This window comes from Nicotiana sylvestris, chromosome 5 (genome assembly GCF_000393655.2).
Source record: "Nicotiana sylvestris chromosome 5, ASM39365v2, whole genome shotgun sequence".
NCBI lineage: Eukaryota > Viridiplantae > Streptophyta > Magnoliopsida > Solanales > Solanaceae > Nicotiana > Nicotiana sylvestris.
In genome coordinates this window covers 144,621,235-144,638,607 of record NC_091061.1, presented here as the reverse complement: position 1 = coordinate 144,638,607, position 17,373 = coordinate 144,621,235, and the positions used below count along the sequence as shown (strand labels likewise).

At 37.6% G+C, this 17,373-nt stretch overlaps 2 protein-coding genes across 2 annotated transcripts; one reads left to right on the top strand and one right to left on the bottom strand.

Annotated features, from left to right (window-relative positions):
• Window positions 1-4,859: 4,859 nt before the first annotated feature.
• LOC104230054 (WD repeat-containing protein RUP2) lies at window positions 4,860-6,712 on the top strand. Its single transcript, XM_009782791.2, has one exon. The coding sequence runs from the start codon at window positions 5,134-5,136 to the stop codon at window positions 6,334-6,336; it is 1,203 nt and encodes a 400-aa protein (XP_009781093.1). The 5' UTR covers window positions 4,860-5,133; the 3' UTR covers window positions 6,337-6,712.
• A 7,853-nt stretch (window positions 6,713-14,565) lies between these two features.
• Window positions 14,566-15,378, bottom strand: LOC104230069 (uncharacterized). Its single transcript, XM_009782808.2, has 2 exons — window positions 15,136-15,378; window positions 14,566-14,934 (listed from the first exon to the last, which is right to left on the bottom strand). Exons 1-2 carry the CDS (start codon window positions 15,376-15,378, stop codon window positions 14,566-14,568), a joined length of 612 nt encoding a protein of 203 aa, XP_009781110.2.
• Window positions 15,379-17,373: the final 1,995 nt, after the last annotated feature.

Genomic DNA, 17,373 nt, shown 5'->3' with positions numbered 1-17,373 from the left:
CTCTATATGCACATGTTTTCGGGTTGAGTTTCATGTTATGTTTCCTTAGGATAACGAAAGTCTCTTGGAGGTGTTTCAGATGATCTCCTACATTCAAAGACTTGACTAACATGCCATCAATGTATACCTCCATCATCTTGCATATTTTATTTTCCAACATTTTGTTAACGAGCCTCTAGTAAATGGCTTCACCGTTCTTAAGGTCAAATGGTATCACATTATTACAATATGTGCCAAAGTTCATTATGAAAGAAGTTTTTTCCTGATCCTCCGGGTTCATCTTGATTTGGTTATACCCGGAGTAAGCATCAAGGAAACTCATTAACTCTTGCCCGGCCGTAGCATCAATCATTTGATCAATGTTTGGCAGTGGGAACGAGTCTTTAGGGCATGCTTTATTTAAATCCTTATAATCTACAAACATTCTAAACATGTTAGTTTTCTTTGGAACTACAACTACATTGGCTAAACATTTTGGATATTTTACCTCCCTATGGAATCGATATTAAGCAATCCGGTTACCTCTTCTTTAACAAACTTGTTTCTGACCTCGGCAATAAGACGCTTCTTCTGCCTTACCGATGGGTAGTTTGGGTCCAGGCTTAGCTTGTATACATCTACTTCTAATGGGATACATGTCATATCCGAGTGCGACCATGCAAATCAATCTGCATTAGCTTTAAGAAAATTTATAGGTCCTAACTTGAGCTCGGGATTGAGTCGTGTTCACAAGTGAAACTTCCTCTCCAAGAACTCTTTGATTAAATCCACTTGCTCGAGTTCTTTTGCGGTTGACTTGGTCACACTCCTCGCCTTTATCATCTTCGTTCGGCAAGGGAGAAGGTATCAGTTCCTATAATTGCTATTTATTAGACTCCTTCCCCTTGCTGGAAATTGTCAATGCATTCATCTCCCTTGTTGTTGGTTGATCTCCTCTTATCTTCTTGATTCCTTCTGGGATTGGAAATTTCAATAGTTGATGATATGTTGAGGTCACAACCTTCATTTTGTGTATCCACAACCTTTCAAGGATTACGTTGTAGCCAATGTCTCCGTCTACCACTTCGAATAAGGTGGAATTAGTTACCCCTTTGGCGTTTGTGGGTAGCAGGATTTCTCCTCGGGTTGTCACACTTGTCAAGTTGAACCCAGCTAAGAGTTTTGTCATCGGGATGATGCTTCCAGTCAGCTTTGCTTGCTCCAACACCCTCCATTGGATGATGTTGATTGAGCTTCCTGGGTCAAATAAAACACGCTTGTTGAAATCTAAAACATTAAGAAAAATTATCAGAGCGTCATTACGTGGAAGAAGAAGTCTGTCAATTTAGTCCTCCGTGAAGGTGATATCATCTCCTGCGAATTCCAGGAGCCTCTTGTTGTGATTCACTGATATCTTTGTTTTATTGGCTGCTGAGAAGGTTACAACATTAATTTCATTCCCTCTGAAAATCATGTTGATAGTCAAACGAGGGGAGTCTTTGGTGCCTTCGAAGGCTCTACAAACTCCCGGCTTCGACCATATTTGTTATTGGCTCGATCGCTTAAGAATTCCCTAAGATGTCCATTTTTCAACAATGTCGCCACCTCTTCACGTAGATGCCGACAATCCCTAGTTCTATGGCCATGAGACCCATGATATTCACACCACAAGTTGGATCTCTCTGGCTGGGATTAGATCTGATTGGCTTTGGGAATCATGCTTCTTTGATATTCCGCATCACTGATACCAGCTCCACTAAGCTGATGTTGAACTTGTATTCCGATAACTTGGGATATGTGGAGTCCTGGGCCCCCGACACCTCTTTTTCTTGTAATGACCTGCTTTTTCGGCCATGGTCAGCTCTTTTATCGAGAGCGAACCTATTCGAGGACTGAAGCCCTTTGCTGCTATGACCCTCAGCCCTTTCATATGGTAGGAAAGGCCTTTTGAAGACCGTCTATCTGCATCAAAGTCGCTTTTAAACTTGTCATGGTTTCTGTCTCGATCTTGTCCCTTGGTTGGTGTCGGGAACCCAAGATGGTCGTCTTCTATTTTTATTTTTGACTCGTAACGGTTATAGACATCCGCCCATGTGGTTGCTTGGAATTCGAGCAGGTTTTCCTTCAACTTTTGAGAGGCGTCGGTGCTCCATGAATTTCGGCCTTTTAGTATTGGTGGAGTGCTCGGAATCTTATCCATCCAAGCATGGAACTCTTGATCCATGCATTCGTTCATCTCCCTCATAAACTTCATAAGCTCAGTTTTGAAGGGATCATTCCCATTATTATTTCCTTATCCGCTACTGTCCCTCCGGCTTCGTCGAAACCATTCTCGCTTCTTGGGGTGTTGTTGTCAACTCTCTGAGTCGTTTGATTTGCAGGAATGCTGGGAGGAACCAGGCCTCTTTCGCTTGCATTATTAGAAGCACATGACATTGCTTGTTTTAAATCCATCATTACCCGATCCTGCCATGAGATGTGGCTCATGATGGCTTTCTGCTGCTCTCTTAAAATTTTCATTGTTTCCATGCCATGTTCCTCCTCCACGTCATCGGGAGTTGGCCCCCGCACATACCGGGGGTACTGCCCTTCACGAACTAAGGTTGCTTTGTCCCCTTCGTTATGGGTGTCGCTAATTGAGTATTCGTGCTGAGGCAAATCTTTGCGTCCCTCAACATTGTGCATGATGTTGACATCATTAGCTGCCATTTTTAATTTTCTTCTAAGGAAAAAATAACACGTTAGTAACAAACGTAAGCAATTACGCAACTGTTCCCCACAGTGGGCGCCAAACTGTTTACCCATAAAAAGTACAGTTGAATTTGTATCGTGGTTTATAGACAAACGAACTGATTTAATCCCGAGATGATAAAGAAATAAGATTAGCAATGAAATTTAATAATTGAAATTGAAGAAGATGTCAAGCCTGGCTCCGAGCGCAATGTCTTTGAAGACAAAAAAATAAAAGCAATGTTAAAGAACAAATAACGTCATTTAATTGAGAGCAAAAATAAAACACAGCGTATGTTTGCCAAGAATTCCGTGTGTCACAACGGCTGCTGAGTCTTCTATTTATAGCTACGCCTAGGGAAACAAGATCCTATGATCAAACCCCCACCTAAATGATAATAAAGGGGTCATTGATGAATATGTAACGGCAGGCCATGAATGCAAATATTTCCTGCAAAGGTCGCTCATTTAATATGAGAGTATATTCCATCATTGAATACTATCTGATGACAAATACTCGATCTATTCCTGTTGACTATGCTTCCTTCGGGACTTACCCGACGTCAATCGCAGTTGCCATATCCGATACTGATTATTACTTGATTTGCCTTTTGCCCGTCCTCGATTACACGTGTCACGCTACCATTCGACCATTTGTTATGAACCAATTTTATCCCATACAATAGCGTAGCAAGAAATTCTTTCAAGGGCATTCAAACTGAAACAAGTCAATAAATTTTTTTACCGATGAATGATATATCAAAATTTAAATTAAATTACGCAACATTTAACTAAATAATAAAAATACTTGTAATACCAATAATTTTATAAATTAAATTTGACATAAAAAATCAACAATAGAAATTTTACTATCAAAGTAAGAATAAAACCAAAGGAAAGAGAAAGTCGAGAGGGTTGCAGACTGCACAAAGCTTTTGTTGAAGAAATTTTTGTAGAGCTTAACTTTTAAATTTAATTTATTTAAGAAATAACTTTTAGTTAAAATTTACTTTTAAGATTAGTTATTTATTTTTACATAAATTTTATGTTTTAAGAATTATTTTATTAAAAAAAATTTTAAATTGAAAAAGGATCAAATAAACCACACACGGTGGTCTCTGTTTAGTTTTGGCAAACAAAATGGTCAGCCTATTGTGAACCCAATATACATACATATATATATATATATATATATATATATATATATATATATATATGTATATATATGTATGTATAAAGTAGTATTTGACTTATATATACAATATAATTTTTTGGCAAATGATGTTTATTTGACCACGCTATACATAATGTGGTGATGCTACTGGTTATGTATTGGATTCATCTGAATTCAGTTTAAATTTAAATTTTGTATATAAAAAAATTACTAAAAATACAATAAACAGTAGATATGAACTCTAATTCTAATAATATATTTAACAGCATATAAGTTTAAAATTCGAAGCAGCTTTTGACCACAAACACAGTTCATAAGATTAATAGCATAGATATATATAATTGATAGGACATATAGATGTACATTAAAATCCAGAGCTACTTAATCACGGACTCGTAGAAGCACACGTGGAGGCATAATCGATCATACCCTAAATTTGTATCCACACATTATTTGGTAAAAGAGAAAGTGCCAGTCTGGTGATGCCTATTCAAGAAATCCCATGATTGTCCCCACATTCTGAGCCAAGTGGTACAAAAAATCATGGGACACTAAATAAAATGGGATAAAAATTATTAGGTCTCGAGTTTAATTTTCAGTGAAGGCAAAAACGTTAGATAATTCTTTCCATCAGTCTCAGTCTTAGTAGATATAATTAGTCGATACTTGAATTAGTGAGAAATAACAAATATTTTATAAAATTATTTGTCGAGACGTACACAAGTTAATCTTGAATATAACGATTATCAACAAAAAAAACACGGGACACTATCCTTTCCACGTCATAGAATGGAATCATCAACTTGCAAAGCTGAAAAAAATCGTTACTATATCAACTCCGTTATGTTAAATTCTCAATATCTCATTGGACTTATAATTAATAAGAATACAGAATCTTTATGAAGAGACAAAAGGCTTTGCTTATTCCACGTAACACTGTGTGCATTAGTATCCACAGCATTTAAGTTGTTTGCAAAAGAAATATGAGGTACATATTCTACCACAATTCCTTTTTGTCTCCTCCACTTGTAATACTACTAAACCATATACTATTCTCTTCTCTCTACACCAGTAACCAAATCTAACTCCAATTTCCTTGATTCTTTACACCATACTACTCAAAAATCCATCTAGTACTATATAGTATATTTTCTTGCTTAATTTCCTAAAATGTCTTGCACCAACTCTTCTCTTTGCTACTATACAACTACTATTTAAAAAGTTAACCATCACTTTGACATGAATGGGAAATGACAGATATCTCATCAAGACAAGAAGCAATAGTAGAAATACAAGTAGCAGAAGGAGAAGAGAAATTAGGATCAGAATTAGTAGTAGAAGAAGAAGAAGAAGAAGAAGAAGAAGAAGAAGAAGAAGAAGAAGAAGAAGCAAGATGTGAATGGGATTTTCATCTTTCTACTTTCATTTCTAATTCTTGCAATAATAGCCTTAATGGATCTGCTTGTGACACACTTGGTGTTTTAGAATTTGACGCTTCTGGTAATTTCTTAGCTTCTGGTGGAATAGCTAGGAAAATTAGAATTTACAACGTAAATTCTTTGTTACAAGAAGAGAGAGAAGGTGGAGGGCTTGTTTCTTTGGATCATGGCAATGCATGTAACTTTTACATGTGTACTCCAGCAAAGCTCAGTAGTCTAAAGTGGAAACCCGGATGGGGGAGTCGGGTTATAGGGTCGGGTGATTATGATGGAGTTGTTCTGGAATATGACTTAGAGAAGAAAATGCCCGTTTTCGAACGAGATGAGCATGGTGGTAGACGGATTTGGAGCATTGACTATTCCCATTCGGATCCGGTTTTGGGTGCATCCGGGTCGGACGACGGAACCATGCAAATGTGGGACCCCCGTTGCGGGGACGACGGGAAGTACTTGGCTAAGGTACAACCTAGCAAGCAATGTAATCCAGTATGTTGCGTCGAATTCAATCCGTTTAAAGGTCCAATCGTGGCCGTTGGATGCGCTGACCGGAGGGTCTACGCGTACGATGTGAGGAGAATGACGGACCCACTTTTCGTCCTCGACGGACATCAAAAGGCGGTTACTTACATTCGGTTTCTTGATGAACATACCATTGTGTCTTCAAGTGTAGACGGATGTTTAAAAATGTGGGATGCGGAGAATCAACATGTTATTCGTACCTATAAGGGCCACGATAATAGTAGGAGGTTCGTCGGGTTATCGGTGTGGAGACCCGGTGGATTAATTTGTTGTGGCTCGGAAAGTAACCAAGTCTATGTGTATGACAAGAGATGGGGTGAGCCAATATGGGTCTACGGGCGCGAACCCATGGGTGTAACGGGGTACAACCCTGGGTTCATTAGTAGCGTATGCTGGCAGCAAAAGGAAGAAAATCGATGCACACTCGTGGCCGGGGACTCAGATGGAGTTTTGCGAGTTTTTAGTGGTAAAAGAAGATGTCTGGCAGAATTATAATTGATTGAGGCTAAATCATTTACCAGAGAGAAGGTTTTGCCATAAGCATATGACAAAATGTGTACTATTATTTTTCATGCGAAGTCATCGAAACAATGGCCAACCCAAAAAGGTAACCCTTTTTTTTTTTTTTTTTTTTTTTTTTGCACTTCTTCTCTTTCGTTTACAGGAATTAGAGGAATTGTTGGTCGTTTACATTGTCTGAAATAGGTAGAGGATTTTATAGAGAAATCTAAAGAAAAAGGGAAAGAATTTCAATGCCATTTTATTCCTTGTTCTCTCTTCAAGGTGACTGTAATAAAAGCGAATATTAGTGACAGAAATTTTTATATGTATGCTTTTGCTGAATATCAGCAATGCTGAAAGTTATAACGAATATATTCTCTTATTTTTCATTAACGCAACGTGAATGTTTTGTTTGGAGAACGTACAGGCACGTAAATTAAAGACCTTAGTCTGTGTGCTATTAATTAATTAAGTTACTCCAAGATTTGTTTGATAAGAATTTTATGCGTTTCATTCCTCCATTCATCCAGTTCATGTTGGTGCAAAATGCTTAAATAATTTATAGATCAACTCGTACTTGGAAGAGTAAATTTTGTCATATGTATTTGGGACAATGAAGGGCTTTGTTAACTAAGAGAACATTTCAGAGACACGATTTGTTACTTTCATTTGATGTCTATGGGGAATTTCTCTTAGAGAAAAAGGGAAATTGGCTCATGATCTAATAATCGTACTCTAATTATTCATGTTGATCCACTTGATTATTAGATGAATATATGAAAGAAGTAATCATATCTAGTTTATGACGTCCTACAATTAAGAAAGAACTTAATTAGATTTTAGGTTTGTTTGCCTTGCTCAAATGAATCTTCCGTACCGGGAAATTTCGATGCTTTTGAAACAAAAGCTTGAAACGAAAATATACAAATCTTCGTGAATTGTGCAGCTGTAACATGTCCCTTTCTTCTTTTTTTCGAACTGTAAAATGTTCTTGAAAAGAAACAAACATTAAGAGAGAAGATGGAATTTGCAAAAGAAAAATGAAGATTTGAGTCAGCTGGGAAACAGCCTCTTTACTTTAAAGAAGGTAGGGGCAAGGTCTGTGTACTTCCTATTTTTTCCAAACCAACCTATGGAATCACAGTGAGTATGTTATTAAAGTTATGTGTATGCAGAATCTTTTACAAACGGTGTCAATATTTATATAAGAGTGAAAATTAACGTTAATATTATATTTCTATTTTCTAAACGATAATAGTCTTAATGCATTAGTTTTATGAAGTCTTAAGTTAGAAAAGGTCTTGAATTCAATTCTACAACAAAAACAACAACCTAGTGAAATCCTACTAGTGGGTCTGGGGAGGGTAGTGTGTAGGCAGACCTTACCCCTACCCCGAAGGGGTAGAGGGGCTGTTTCCGAAAGACCTTCAGCTCAAGAGGACAAAAAGACAAAATGAGACAATATCAGTATCACAACATAAATCATAGGAAAAATAGGAATAACATGAAATCTAGAAGAAAGATGCAAAGCAAAAGCGATAACTAGTAAATAGGTCCGGCACTAAAAAGTAAAATAGTAAGACACGATATTGCCACTAACTATCTTAGACAAAAACCCTACCAGACTAGTCGTCTCACAAAGGTACGAAGTAAATCAAGACTCAACTATCTCCTAACCTACAACCCTAATACTCGACCTCCACATCGATCTTCCTATCAAGTGCCATGCCCTTGGAAATCTGAAGCCTCACCATGTCCTGCCTGATCAGCTCTCCCTAATACTTCTTAGGCCGCTCTCTACCTCTTCTCGTTTCTTCCACACCAGCCACTCACACCTCCTTACCAGGAATTTGGGCTTCTCCTCTGTACATGCCCGGACCATCTGAACCTCGCTTCCCGCATCTTGTCATCAATGGGAGCCACGCGCACCTTCTCCCGAATATCATCATTTCTAATCTTATCCATTCTATTTAACTATAATTTTTAACAAAAGACTCTTCAAATATTTGCCAAAAATATGTTCTAGTTCATGTCCAAATCTCCGAACTCTTAAAGCAAAAGCAAGAGCATCACCATTATGCCAGACAAGAATACATGTCAAGTGGTATCATTTTATGTTTATTATTTGTTTCGACGTATAATTATATATGTTTAGTAAAAAATTTCGACGAAGCGGTGTGACGCGTGACACCACTTCGTTCAACATATGTCCGCCCCTGATTGTGCTTGAGCTTTAGCTTGATGAGCGAGAACAAACATGCATCTAATGTTAGACTTTTCTGTTTGAGCTCTTCGTTCTGAAGGACCGTAGATTAGAAAGTACTTTGCTAAACTATCCATTCGTCCAAAAGAGAGGGGAAGTCACGAGAATGTAGTCCACAACTTTAGCTTTGAGTCAAATGTTAGTAGTTCTTGACGTCTTGTATTGGATGTCTCCAAGTATTACAAAGTGCCGTTTAAAAGAAAGGAGGTGATGAAGAAGAGACAATCAAGAGATGTATGTTGAGGTGCGAATTGAACCCTAGTTAAAATGTACTAGAGGGGTTATTTAATTCCAGTTTTCACCAAAGTTTATAATCTAGTAATACCAACAGAACCGCTCCACGGGATCTTCATTCACACTTCTCTTATTTACCCTACATCTAGAAAAAAAAATTTGAACAAAAGCGATCTTCCTAAAGTTAAAAAAGCAGACCAGTCGACTGCAGGCTATAAAGGCCTGGGCGGCAGTATAATAGGAGAAGCGATACACCCTTCAATCTACCTTTTGACATCACAGGAATGATTCGATTCTCACATTAATGATTCCTCCTTTGTAATAGAAAAAAATGTTAAAAATAAAAACTCTTGTATGTGTTGTTAGCGAACATGGTGTTGCACTGTCACGTCTTGGTGCCTACACCAAGATTAGATAAGATTTTTTCTATGTGGAAAAGATAATGGATAAAATGATTGAAACCTTACCTAGATTCCAGACAACCACCTATATGGGTCAGTACAGTGACATGCATGTCAGAATGAGAGAGGCAGCAAACTTATCTGCACTTTTTTCTTTTCCTTTTTTCTCTTTTTCTCTTCTCATATTTCTCTTTTCCTTCCTTTTTCTTTTCAATAAAAGAAGAGCAGTGTTAAGAAGTTTCATGCATAGATTGTCCTTTTATTCCTGCAATGACAGTCGGTTCATGCCGCCGTATTTTCTTGTGACTTAGGCTTTTGTAAGGCTTAAGAAACTAATGGTATATATTTTTAGTATTTTAGGGTGTTTAACCAAAAAATATATCTTTCGGTCAAAGCCTATTTTTAGAAAAACTCGAATTACTGATAATCAACAAATTTCGTACTTTCTCAATTGTATGGAAAGAAAAGAACAAAAACAAATAAGGAAATGACTGATTGCAAAGTTAATATAGAGCAAAGCAGAAAAGTAAAGTAAATATATTCCAATATTGTATCAGATGATGCTTACAAATGAAGTTCTCTTCCCTTTTATAGGCATTTACAAATATAATGTTTCCTCCCTTTTATGGCCGAATCATTATGATCATTAATGACACTAATGATCCGTTATAATTGACAATCATAACTATTTACGAGGATTCTGTAACGGTTCCAATTCTTCTTCCTCATTAATTAGAGGTTCGTGAATCTTCCCCTTCTTACTGTCTTGATTCATTCAGTCCCCATTTACTGAATAATTTAGGCTCAAGTGACTGTATCCCTTCATCTCGTGAGTGATTTGCCCGTGCCTCTTGTATCTCTTGCATCTTCTAATGCGATATTCCAGTTGTCACCTTCTTAGTGATCCACGTATCATGCCTTGTCAGCCACACGTAATTCCACGTGTCATAATTATTTTTTACTAATACAGATAGTCCTCCCACTTGCCAAATACTCTGCAATTGAATATTTGTGAAGTGGTATGTATTTATGGCGGGAATTTTTGCCGCCGTTTCCCATGTATTATTATGTCTTCTTCAGAACCAACACATCGTATGCCACTTCCATTTAATTCATGTGCCACATGGCCTCCGTCGATTGAGTCTGTGACTTTTCAGCGATTTCTAGGGCTTTTTGTGGCTGCGTTAGTCACGAAGTGACTACTTCATTATGACGTTCCCATCATGACTTCTTTACATGACGATTGCTTCTTCTTATAAATACCCATGTGCCTTTAGTTTCGCGAAAACCTTCAATCTATAATATTCTTCGTCTCTAATTGTTCTTATTCTTCAGCACGCATCACTTTCTTGCATCCATGTCTTCACAAACCCCAATCCTCGCAAAACTATTATTATAGATGAACTACCCCCTTCAACTACTCCTGTTAGGAGTAGAAGAGGTGGTAAGCTACGTAGCTTAGGGTCTTTATCTGTCCGTGGTTCTACTTCTCAATCCAATGTTATTACCCCTGCTTCATCTAGGACTTAGGCTTCTTAAACCCATAGATCATCTGCCAGAAATAGGGAATCAAGTGAGCCCCTTCGAGAACCAACAATTGATGAAATTATTCCTGCGGAATTTTCTTTCTCCACTGATCGGGAATAAAGTAGAAACCTGGTCACTTCTATGACTTCCCATGATCGTGCTGATGTCTATCCTTCCCGGATTACTGATGGTTTGATTTCTCTTGTGCGAAGAGAATGCTACTAGAAGCCTAATTTTCCAATTTTAATTCCTCGTCCAAACCAAAGGATAACTTCGTTCCTGTCTGGTTATTCTTTTGTTTACACATGTCCTTTTACTTTAGGTTTCAGACCCCCTATTGACCCAGTTATCATAGAATTTTGTCGCTTTTTCAATGTTTGCTTAGGACATATTGGTCCTATTGTATGGAGAGTCGTTGCATGTTTATGATACCTATCTAATTTGGCCTTTTTCCCCTTCACTTCTCAACACTTGTTTCATCTATATTCCCCTAAGTTGTTCCGCTCAGGGGTTTTCACTCTCGCTGCTAGGAGCAAAAGGGTTTTGGTTAGCCCTGAAGATGATAAGGACCGTGGCTTGTACGCCCGTTTCATTGCTGCTCCCACAAGTGGTTTAGTGGGTGAAGAGAACATGCCTTTTCCAGAGAAGTGAAATTTTACACGTAAGTTTTTTTTCATATTTTTCTTCTTTTACGAAGGAGGAAGAAATTGATGATCTCATGGACATTTTTTTGCTCTTTTTAGCAACCATGGAAGTTTTTGATGGAATACCACACTTCCGTGCTTGGGTAGAAAAGATGTTATCGGTTGCCCCCATTGAAAGAAGATCTTGGAAATACCTTTCTCATAGGTTTGGCTGGAAAGTCAAAAGTCATGGTATATTTTCCTTTAATTTTTTTTCTTCCGTATTTACTTGGGGATTTCTAAATTTTTCCTTTGTTAGGATTTCCCATTCGAGATGTCAGTGCCGCGTCTATTACTTCATCAAGGCTTTCTTTGTCTCTTGCTCAAGAAATAATTTTAAATTCCTCATCAAAGAGAAAAGCAGAGAGAGCTCATGCCTCTGATGGTGAAGAGGAACGAGAAGAGGGTTCTTTAGTGCGCAGGCCTCGGGTTAGAAGGCACGTTATTTCGGATGATGAAGTCACCCCTCCTCCAAGTTCAGTTCCTGTGAATGAGCCTGAAAGTGTTGTTTTAACGAGCTCTAATGAGGAAATGAATGTTGCATCTCGTGACTCTACTAATCAATTGCTTTCCCGTGGATTTGATAATGAAGATTTTGACTTTGTTTGTGAAGAAGCTCCTCTTGCCTCTTTCCCAATGTCTGCTCTTACTGGTCCTCCAATTTTTGCTCCTGTCACTACTGCTACTGCTCCTCCCGTGGCGGTTTTCACTTCCTCAATTGTCCTTATCGCTACCACTTCTCGTGTTGAAGTTGGTTCTTCCAGTAGCAATAGGATGAAAAAAGTTACCATTGAAGTCCCCGAGGATGGTAATCTTTTGAAAAAGTCTGGCCAAGTTGATGTATGGCTAAAACCTTTAATTGGCCCAATTGAGAAGTCCAAGTTGAAAAGCCACAGTTCTTTAACATGGATGAATGATATTGTTCATTCATCATTAAAGGTATAAGCCTTAGCTTTTATTTTACTTCCCTCGTAATTTTTATCTTTGTTTGATAATCTCTTCTTTCCTTTCTTGTGTAGATCGATTTGATAGGCACATAGCTTATAAAGAGAATTGTCAATACTGAACAGCTAGTCAATGATTATCATATGGAAGCAGATAACTGGAGGGAACGGTACGAGAGTCTTCAGTTGGAAAAAGAAGTTTTAGATGAGGAGAAGTGTGCTTTGGAGAAGCAAGTAAAAGTGATGGAATCAGAATTGGCAATTGAAAAAGCCTCTTCTAGTCAAGTGGGCAAAGACAAAGACATTCTTGAGTCTTCATTTGCGGAGAAGCTTTCTAAAGCTACTGAAGAAATTAGGGATTTGAAAGACTTGCTTAATCAGAAGGAGGTTTACGCCGGAGAGCTTGTTCAAACGCTCACTCAGGCTCAAGAAGACCTCTGTGCATCTTCAGACAAGGTCCAGCTCTTGGAGAGATCATTCGCCCCTTTGAAGGCTTCTTATGATGCTTCTTTGGCTGAGAGGGAAGAGTTGGAGGCTGAAATTGAGCAATGGAAAAAAGATTACAAGGACCTTGAAAATAAAGCAACTTTTGATATAAATTGTTTTTGAATACGCGTCTTGAGACTTTGATGGAGGCTATCAAGAAAGGATTTGACTTGACTGCTGAGATTGCAAAAGCTAAGGAAACTATTGAAAAAACTCAGCAACGTCAGAACTTTTCCTCACCTGAGGTCGGCTTTCCCGAAGGTGATGAACTTACTCCTGGTGAAGTTAATGTTCAAACCTCTTCTGCTCAAGTTGTGTCTCCCACTGCTGATGATGCCTCATTGAATTCTGCCTCTCTTGCTGCTAATAGAATTGATTTAGATCCTGCCCCATAGTATTCTGTGAACTTTTAGTTGGGAAGTTTGTTTCTTTTTTTTCTTCTTAGAACAGTTGGCAAGTTTTTACCCCTGGTATGTTTTGGGGTTATTATCGAAGTACCTTAGTTTTATCTAAGTTCATACTTAGTTTTAGCCAAGTTTAATATATATATATATATATATATATATATATATATATATATATATATATATATATTTTGTTTGAGTTTCTGTTCTACTCTTTAATTTGCATTTAAAAATGCTTTAGTATTTCATGATTTTTGAATAGACACGAATTTTATCAAAGAGGGCCCTTTTATAAACAACACTAATGAAGAAGACGTCTAAAATCATATTGGTATAAACATATGAAAGAAGTAGGAAAATACATATTTCAAAGAAATCTCGTGAATAAGTTGAGGAGGTTTTGTATTTTGATCTTTCAAATTATATAACACTTTACATGTATTCAAGTAACTTTTTGTACAACATCTACAACTCTTTCAAACTATTTTCTTTATAACAATTTTTACAAAATTCTAGGCTATATTTTACAATCCATAACTAAACATTGCCTTTAACCTTAGTTGTCGTAGGATCTTATAATTTATGCCCTCGAGTTTACACTTTATGAAAGCTTAATACAAAGGTTTTTGGTTCAAACTTGTTTCTTAGCTCTTGATTGACTCTTGACTTTTGATTTCTGGGTTGATCCAAGCTTGAACTGACTTTTAGTCTTCTTTGACTGCTAACTATAATCCCCCAAGTGTTAGAGCTTTGAAGCATGAAATCTCAAGTGCTTGATTGTTCCTTCCATTTGGTCAATTTCCTGAAAAGGAAAATACACACGGGACTCAGAGGTATATTTTTAGATGATGACTACTTAATCCTTTTTATTTCCATCAAAAAGGTTGTAATCCAAACCAGGGATGATTTTGCATCCCGCATGTCTTTTAGGTCTAAAATCATCATTTGGTGTGGGCTAGCTTTGTGCCTATCATCTAAAATAGTTAGTATAATTAAAAAAGAATAAATCTAAACTTTGCATAAACGATACCTGACCAGGCCTTTTCCCTTTCAGAAGTAATACTTCTTCAAATGAACATCATTGCAATTTGATGGGAGTACTTTGGCGTCCATTGTTTCTAACTCGTATGCACCTTTTCCAGCAATACCTCGAATCCTGTAAGGTACTTCCCAATTTGGACTCAATTTTCCTGCATTTGCCGCTTTTGATGATTGAAAAACTTTTTTGAGTACGAAGTCCCCAATCTTGAAGTACCTAAGATGAGCTTTCCGATTGTAATATCACTCAATAATTTGCTTATGCGCTGCCATTCTTATCAGAGCTGCTTCTCTCCTTTCTTCAAGCAAATCGAGATTTACTCGCATCTCTTCCTTATTTGACTCTTCGGTTTCTTGAGTGTACCTCGTACTTGGTTCACCTATTTCAACTGGAATTAAGGCATCAGCACCATATACAAGTGAGAATGGAGTCTCCCCCGTACCTATTTTTGCTGTCGTGCGGTAAGCCCATAAGACTCCTAGTAACACTTCTGGCCACTTTCCTTTTGACTCCTCTAATCTTTTCTTCAGGTTATTAATAATAACCTTGTTTGTTGATTCAGCTTGTCCATTAACCACAAGATGATAAGGTGTTGAAGTTATCCTTTTAATCTACCAACTTTGAAAGAATTATGTGATTTTCACACCTATGAATTGCGGGCCGTTATCACACACAATTTTTTTTGGAACTCCAAACCGACATATGATGTTTCACCAAATGAAGTCCCTGACTTCTTTTTCCCGCACCTGTTTGAAGGCACCTGCTTCTACCCACTTGGTAAAATAATTGGTTAGTACTAGTAAAAATCATACCTTTCCTTTGGCTTGTAGTAGTGGACCCACGATATCCATTCCCCACTTTATAAAAGGCCACGGTGGAATAACTGGATGTAATAACTCTGCTGGTCGATGCATGTTGTTACCATATCGTTGGCATGTGTCACATTTGGCCACAAAGATTTCCACATCTTCTTCCCTTTTAAGACAATAATATCCTGCTCTAATTAGAGTTTTTACCAAGGATTCCTCCTGCGTGATTTCCACAGTGTCCCTCATGTACTTCTCTCATCACATACTCTGTTTGATAAGGTCAGAGACACCTTGCTAAGGGTCCACCGAACATTTTTTGATACAGGTAGCCAGGATCCAAACAATAACGGGCAGCTTTTTGTCGAAGTGCCTGATCCTTTATCTTATCCTCGGGTAGAATCTCGTACTGCAAAACGTTAACGATCTCGTTTCTCCAATCCCAAATTAAATTATTGAAATTTACCTCGTTTTTGTCCTAATCGAGTGCCGAATGAAAAAAATGTATTATGGAAGCATTTTCTTCATTTTTCACTTCTGTAGCGGATGCAAGATTAGCCAGCGCGTCTGCTTCAACACTTTCTTCCTTAGGTATTCACGATTTTCCAAGATTTATATTGTCTGATTAAATCTCGTGCCTTTTTCAAATATTGTTGCATCCTTGCTTCTCTAGCTATATAAGTCCCCTGCATTTGATTAACTACAAGTTGCGAGTCGCTCTTGATTATAATTTGTATTGCCTGCAATTATAGCTTCATATTCTGCTTCATTATTCGTAATGGGATGGCACTTTATTGCCTGCCTTATAGTTTCTCCCGAAGGTGGGATTAGAACAATGCCTAAACCTGCTCCTTTAACATTTGAGGAGCCATCAGTATATAGAGTCCAAGTACCCAGATTAGACCCGTTGAATACCTGCAGTTCCTTTTCTGCTTCTGTTACTATCCCTGGGCTGAAGTCTGCCACAAACTCTGCTAAAACCTGTGATTTTATCGCAGTTCTAGGTTGATATGTGATATCATATTCACTTAGTTCTATAGACCACTTGGCTAATCTACCTATAATTCTTGCTTATGCAATATATTTCGTAAGGGGTAAGCGGTCACTACAGAGATAGGGTGACATCTGAAAATAAGGCATCAACTTTCTAGATGCCATTATTAGTGCTAAAGCAAGTTTTTCTAAATGAGGATATCGAGTTTCAGCATCCAATTAAGACTTGATAACATAATAAATTGGAGATTGTTTACCTTTGTCTTCTCGAACTAATACTGCACTTACCGCCATTTCTGACACATCGAGATAGATAAGTAGTCTTTCTCCATCCTTCGTTTTAGCCAACAACGATGGGTTTGACAAGTACGTTTTTAAAATTTTGAGTGCTTGTTGGAATTCCTCAGTCCACTCAAATTAGCTTTGCTTTTTCAACACTGAAAAGAACTTAAAACATTTCTCCGAAGATCTAGAAATAAACCTTCCCAATGTTGCTATCCTACCTGTCAACCTCTGCACCTCTTTTTTGGTCGTGAGTATATCCAGTATTTCTTCAATGGCTTTAATCTATGCTGAATTTACGTCAATTCCTCTGATAGAAACAAGGAAACCTAAAAATTTACCCGAAGACACGCCAAATGCACACTTTTCGGGATTTAACTTCATATTGAATTTGCGGAGAATCTGAAATGCATCTGACAAATGTTGGATGTGATCCCCCGCCTGTGTTGACTTGACTAGCATGTCATCTATATAGACTTCCATGGTTTTCCCCAGATGTTCTTGAAACATCTTCGTTACTAACCTCTGGTACGTGGCTCCAACATTCTTTAGGCCGAAAGGCATGACTTTATAATAGTAAGCCCCTCTGTCTATAAGAACAGAAGTTTTTTCCTCATCTAAAGGATCCATTTTTATTTGATTATATCCTGAATAAGCATCTAAAAAACTCAACAATTCATGTCCTGCAGTACCATCAATTAGTTAATCTATGTGCGGTAAAGAAAAAGAATCTTTAGGGCAAGCTTTATTCAAGTCAGTATAGTCTACACAAACTCACCACTTACCATTCTTTTTGGGCATCACTATAGTATTAGCTAGCCAATTAGAATATTTTACCTCTCGGATAGACCCAATTTTAAAATATTTTGTACCTCATCCTGAATCACCTGGTTTTTGAAGGATCCTTGCTTCTTCTTCTTCTGTTTGACAGGTGGATATATTGGATCTTCATTCAACTTATGGGTCATC